At 42.0% G+C, this 6,506-nt stretch overlaps 1 protein-coding gene across 1 annotated transcript; it reads left to right on the top strand.

The window, feature by feature from the left end:
* Positions 1-3,230: 3,230 nt before the first annotated feature.
* ccnb2 (cyclin B2) lies at positions 3,231-6,166 on the top strand. Its single transcript, XM_041979913.1, has 8 exons — positions 3,231-3,391; positions 3,574-3,687; positions 4,511-4,786; positions 4,858-5,016; positions 5,083-5,319; positions 5,426-5,566; positions 5,645-5,755; positions 5,827-6,166. Exons 1-8 carry the CDS (start codon positions 3,365-3,367, stop codon positions 5,935-5,937), a joined length of 1,176 nt encoding a protein of 391 aa, XP_041835847.1. The 5' UTR covers positions 3,231-3,364; the 3' UTR covers positions 5,938-6,166.
* The last annotated feature ends 340 nt before the right edge of the window (positions 6,167-6,506 follow it).

Raw genomic sequence — 6,506 nt, 5'->3', positions numbered from 1 at the left:
TCGCTTGCTAATTAAAAATGTTGACAAGCATCTCATTGAGACTCAAAGTCATTACTATGAGATAAAAAGTCACTGTTCGTCATAACGAGTTAAATCTCATACTGACTTTATGACTTTTTGAGACTCTCAATTATGAGACACTTTATTGATGTTTTTAATTTAGAAGTGGTGGGAATGGTAGTTCTGGACACCAGATGATAAAATATATGATTTATTGTTTATAAGATTAATGGCCGTAGTTTATTTTTTTTAATTGGTATGGGGTTCTAGCCAGAATAATAGCCAGCCCAGCGCTGTGCGGGTGAGGAGTCAGTCTGTAGCTGCTTTATGACGCGCTAGGCGGCTAACATACCTGTTTGCGTGTAGAATTTAATCCAGAAGAATTTGTCATGATCGCAGTGTCACCAGTTTGTTTCTCACGCAGGTGAATTGTGCACAATGTCCAAATCTCTTGCAATCCCACAGGTTACACATCAACAGTGTTCATACACACTCCACCACAGTGGTCAAAAATCTGTAAGCCCTTATGACTGGGCACCCGACTCTACCTGTAATCACTATATGCATGAGCCCACAGCACCATCTAGTGACCAAACAAGAAGTAAAACATATTTGGCTCCTATACCGAGCATGAGTACATGTATAGTATCAGAACGATACCTAATACTGGTATCTGTACTGGTATCAATGCATCCTTAGTGTCAGCAAGTCCCAGAAGACTTGCCAACAACATCTTGTTCCCCTTGCCGTCTTTTTCTGACCCCTCTGCTCTCTGCTGCTGAGCTCCGAGTCTGCCGTCTCCTGTAAAAACACTTAACCCACATTTAAAATGCTCCGTAAAACAGCTGCAGATGTTCAGTAATGTTATCCAAACATGACAAAGAAAAAAAGTGATTAACTTGTGACTAGAACAAGTCTGGTTTGACTGGAGAGAAGCAGCACAGACGAGTGGATCTGTTCTCAGAAGCAGGCTGCTCTTTAAATGTGGATCAGGAAAATCTCTTAAACTCGCATTAAACTGTGTGTTTTTATCACTCAGCCGTCCATTAGGGTTTTGTATTTTTCTACTGTTTTAATACAAATCAGTGGTGCTGTGACGTGGCTGAGACGATTTCATCTCCCTTCACATGTTATGATAAAGGTGCAGCTAATGGCGGATGTTGGATTTGTGGAAGCATCAGTGGAAACACAGATATCAGACATGCAGGTGTTTGTTTGGTAGATTTATCCTGTTAAACTCATTTTTCTTCCTGCACATTCTTAATAAATGCTCTACAAAAACAACCAAACACTTTTCTCCTGTATCTGTTTCTTAGCCTGACTTTCCCCTCAGAAGGACATTTTGGTGGTTTTGAACCCTGTTTATGTTTTTTGGGGCTCTGCACAACAATTATATAGTTTGTCTCTGCTTTTAATACTTTTAGGTTTATTAAGATGCATAAGTGTGTGTTACTGGTGAGGAGGTGAGGTTTCAGGCTCACCTAGAAAATCAAACACTAGATGAATATTATGCATCTTTTGTGTGATGCAGCTCTGAACCTGTACTAGATCATAGAACAACATACGATCTCTGCAGTGGTCAGCTCTGATGAAGAGACCCAGAAGAAAGTTATTAGTTCAGACAGTCCAGGAGAGGTAAGGAGAGCCACCATCTGTTCTCAAGGTACTGCTGGAACTCAGTGCTGTTACCACTTAAAGAGCATCTGGAGGATTAAAGGGCTGATGACTCAGCAGGATTTAGAAAAACTGGTCCATGCATTGATCTTTAGTAGACTGGACTACTGTAACGCTGTCCTCACAGGTCTCCCTAAAAAAGTCCATCAGACACCTGCAGTTAGTCCAGAACGCTGCAGCTCCTCACCAAGACCAGGAAAGTAGATCCTAGAACTCCAGTTCTCACTAAGACTAGGAAAGTAGATCCTATAACTCCAGTTCTCACTAAGACTAGGAAAGTAGATCATAGAACTCCAGTTCTCAGATCTTTACTGGCTTCCTGTCTGGCAAAGAACTGACTTCAACATCCTGCTGTTAGTCTTTTATCAAAACAACTTAATTCCTCACAGTGGAACTTTATTTCTTGCATTTATCTATTTTTTCTGTTTTTATTTAATTTCTCTTATTTCTTTTTAAAGTTGGTTTTTAATGCACTTGCCATTGCTTTCTGCTCCCTGTTGTGATGCTTTTGATGTTTTATGTAAAGCACTTTGAATTGTCTTGTACATGAAATGTGCTCTTTAAATAAACTTGCCTGGCTTCAACATCACAAAATTAGGGGACCTAAGGTTTTAAAAGAATAAAATACAAGAACGCTTAAAAGGTTCTTTTAATGCAATGCAGCATCACTAATTATGAATTATACTAATGTATGCTGGATGTAATTGTGTTTCTGTATAATTAAAGACATAGTCAAAAACCAGCAGAGAAACCCTCCACGGTCTTCTGAATGATTTGACTCAGACGACAGAAAAATGAATAAAATAAATAAAATCAAACTGACTTATGGAAGATGTTGAAAGATGTTAATTCACTGTTTTATTTCGCCTGTTAATAAAAATGTGACACAAAAATATCTCATAAACTGCAGAACATACACACACACACACACACACACAAACATATGTGTGTATATATATATATATATATATATATATATATATATATATATATATAATATGTCCATTTTGTGAAACTGCTTGACTGGTGCCTTCATTGCAGTGCAGGATTATTGAAAGGTAGTTTTAATTTTGGTCTGATAGTGTTTGTTTTTAACTGTACACATAACAGTGGAAAGAATTAAACAGATATTAAAATATAACCCAGGTAACGAAATAACCAGTTAAATTCAGGATGAGACTACTATACTGTACGTGTTTTTGTATTTAATAAAAACACATCAAATACATAAGAGATTTGGAGATTTACCCACTATTCTTCTGTTTATAATAGAATTATCGTGTCAAAATAATTCATTTAACCGGAAAAGAAAACACAAAAATACAACAAACATTATACATTTTAATTAATTTCTTCTTTTTCTTTATTTAGTTGTTCATTTACTTATCTTTACTTTGCGCTGGACCATTTCATTGTAAGTCACGTTCTTGTTTCTGTGCATTTATTCATAGATTTAAAATGACTAAAACCATTCGGTTGACGTTAGATTCTCATCCAATCAGCAGCGTCCTTTTCTCAGCAGCGTCCAATCAGATTTACCTGAGCGTTATTTGAGTGCTCCTTGAATCTCTTGCGTGTACTTTCTGCACAAGTCGACGTTATCTGTAAATTGTGTCGCTGTTGGTGAACTTATTAATTGAGTTGTGGATTTACAGTCGCCTTTTATTTTGTTTCCGGCCAAGACGTTTAGATGTCGTCTGTGGACGTTCGTGCTGCGGTGAGTAAACTTATTTTTACAACGTTTACACTGCTTTAAGCTTCTCAGGCCTACTGTCGTTAGCCGAGCTGCTAGCATTAGCATAGCTTTAGTTGGTTTATGTAAAACTGTGGTCAGGGACTTTTTGTCAGGATCTATCCAGCTTCTCCTAAATATCCCGGCTTGTTTCATCGACTTTGCAGCCGCTGCAAACCGCAGACAACCCTCAGAAGATGAGTAAAACCACCGCAGCGGGTCCAAGGAGGGCTGCTCTGGGAGAGATGACCAACTTTAACGGAGCAGCAGTCAACTCAAAGGTAACCTGAACACAACACCTGGGTTCACGTATCCGTCCGAACTGGGTTGTTCTGAACACATGAACGGCGCTGCCTGCAGATTGTTTCCTAGGTTTAAAATGAGCTTTTATAGTTTTTATGTAAAAACACTGTGGATATCAGCTGATTAAAACAAAACTATTCTTTTACAATTTTATTTGTGTAGTATCGAAAGTCTTCTTTCCAGCTGTATCGCTGTGTGGTTTGGCAATCTCACTGTGAAAGAAAAGGAAACTTTAAACAGTGGTTTACTCACAGGACAATAAGCTGTGACCTAGCAGTCCTGGAGGACATGTACAAGTCTAGACTCTTAACAGGAGCTCTACAGATCCCTCTGGCCACCCTGCTACAGAGATGTTCCACCTCCTGCCCTCAGGGAAACGATATCGCGCTATTAAATGCACCACACCTCCTCATACTAAGTTTTTTTTTTTAACACAAGCTGTCATGACTTTGAACAATGCACTTTGAAATACTTCAGACATGCACTTTATTGTTTTAGTTACTACTTTTACTGCTATTATTTATACAGTGTTTTTATTGTTAGTATTATGTGTTGTAAGATGTGTCCATGTGTTGTATTTTTATTTTTGTTTTGTCTGTTAAATGCTGACAGTGCACTTTGGAAAACCGTTGCAAGGAACTCAACGTGGTTTCTTTTCTGCAAATGGCAAATAAACTGAACTGTACTGAAACATTTTAATTACTCGTCTCAGAAGAGATTGCACAAGTTGATTATTTACAGAATCTTGATACCCTCTTCCCACCACCCATTTACACATCTAACAACCTCATATTTCTACAGAGAATTGGGCCCTCAAAACCATCATTCAGGTCCTGTGCTCAGAAAGCTAAACTTGTCCAGAGGGTGGCTCCAGTAGTCCAGGTCCAACCAGCTGCAGATCCTCTTCCTCCAGTTTCAGAGGCGCCAGCTGTCGTGTCCGTGGAGGAGGAGGAACTGAGCCAGGCTTTCTCTGAGGTGCTGCTGACGGTGCAGGATGTGGATGAGCAGGATGCAGACCAGCCTCAGCTCTGCTCCCAATACGTCAAAGAGATCTACAAGTACCTGCACACCCTGGAGGTAACCTCTCCCCCTCCCTCAGTTGCTCGGGCAGCTTTTATCTGCCACGTTACCTCGGTGTGTCTCCTCAGGTGCAGCAGGCCGTACGACCCAACTACATGCAGGGGTACGAGATCACAGATCGCATGCGAGCGCTGCTGATCGACTGGCTGGTCCAGGTTCACTCCAGATTCCAGCTGCTGCAGGAGACTCTGTACCTCACAGTTGCCATTCTGGACCGTTTTCTCCAGGTAAGATCTGTCTGAACATCTTCTCTCCTGAGATGGTCTGCGTACGAACCTCTGCTGCTGCTGCAGGTCCAGCCGGTCTCCCGCAGGAAGCTGCAGCTTGTCGGCGTGACGGCCATGTTGGTGGCCTGTAAGTACGAGGAGATGTACGCTCCAGAGGTCGGGGACTTCGCCTACATCACAGACAACGCCTTCACCAGGTCTCAGATTCTGGAGATGGAGCAGCTGATGCTGAGGGCCCTCAACTTCCAGCTGGGACGCCCGCTGCCGCTGCACTTCCTCAGACGAGCCTCCAAGGTGGCAAACGTGAGTTTGTTGTTGCAGAGTCGACTCAGACGTGAAGAAACTGAAGGTGTGAGAATGTAGGAAGCAGCCGGGTTGTGCAGAGCTGACTGTGGGATGTTTGTGTCAGTCTGACGTAGAGAAACACACTCTGGCCAAGTATCTGATGGAGCTGACCCTCCTGGACTACGACATGGTGCACTACCGGCCCTCTGAGATCGCCGCCGCCTCCCTGTGTCTCTCCCAGCTGCTGCTCGACGGGCTGCCGTGGGTGAGTTTTTACTTCCTGTTTGCTTCTCTGCCGCTTCAGGCAGGTTGAAACTGGAACTGATCTCCTCCTCTTCCTCAGTCGCCCACACAGCAGCACTTCTCGACTTACGACGAGGCCCACCTGAAGCCCATCATGCAGCACATCGCCAAGAACGTGGTGCAGGTGAACGAGGGGAAGACGAAGTTTCAGGTGAGTCTGCAGACGAATGAAAACTCCTGATGCTCCGCCGCAGAGTGAACTCTAAACTCCGTCCTCTGCAGGCTGTGAGGAACAAGTACTCGAGTAGCAAGCTGATGAAGATCAGCCTCATCCCTCAGCTGAAGTCGCCCATCATCAGCAACATGGCGGCCGCTTTTCTCAAGGATCCCTGAGTCCAACATTTTTTATTTGTTGGACTTCACATGCACTTTGTTTTAGTTCACTCGCAACCCCGGGGGGGCTGGGTAGGAGATGTTTCTCATTTCTTTTAAAATTGTGCCTTTTTTTTCAGCCAGTCTTAAACATTTTTATGATTTTTAAGATGTAAATGTACAGAAGTGACCTTGTGTATTAGGTGTGCTTGTTTTGTTAATGAAGTTTAAATAAAAATGTTTTAGGAAACCAGTGATCTAAACTTGTGCTGCTGACCATGTTCAAGGTACACTGTAAGTTAATGTCTAGTGGCTAAGATGGTCATAGAAATCACTTAAAATACAAAACACAGTTATGAATGGATGGTGGCTGTCAGTGGCCAAAATTATTCCTGACGGGGATGTTTTCATCTGAGTGGATGTGCATTGTCTTATTCTATGGTGCTTTATTTTTATTTTAAGGCTTTATTTATCCCAAATGGTGCTCTAACGCTATCAAGCCGTTACTGTAGTTTTAAAGCACAGAGCTGTTTGTCCATTCAGGGACGCTGTAGTAAAAATGATGACAACTGCCATGCATGAGGACCCAC

Source organism: Melanotaenia boesemani, chromosome 1 (genome assembly GCF_017639745.1).
Source record: "Melanotaenia boesemani isolate fMelBoe1 chromosome 1, fMelBoe1.pri, whole genome shotgun sequence".
Taxonomy (NCBI): Eukaryota; Metazoa; Chordata; class Actinopteri; order Atheriniformes; family Melanotaeniidae; genus Melanotaenia; species Melanotaenia boesemani.
This window is presented reverse-complemented; position numbering and strand designations above follow the sequence as displayed.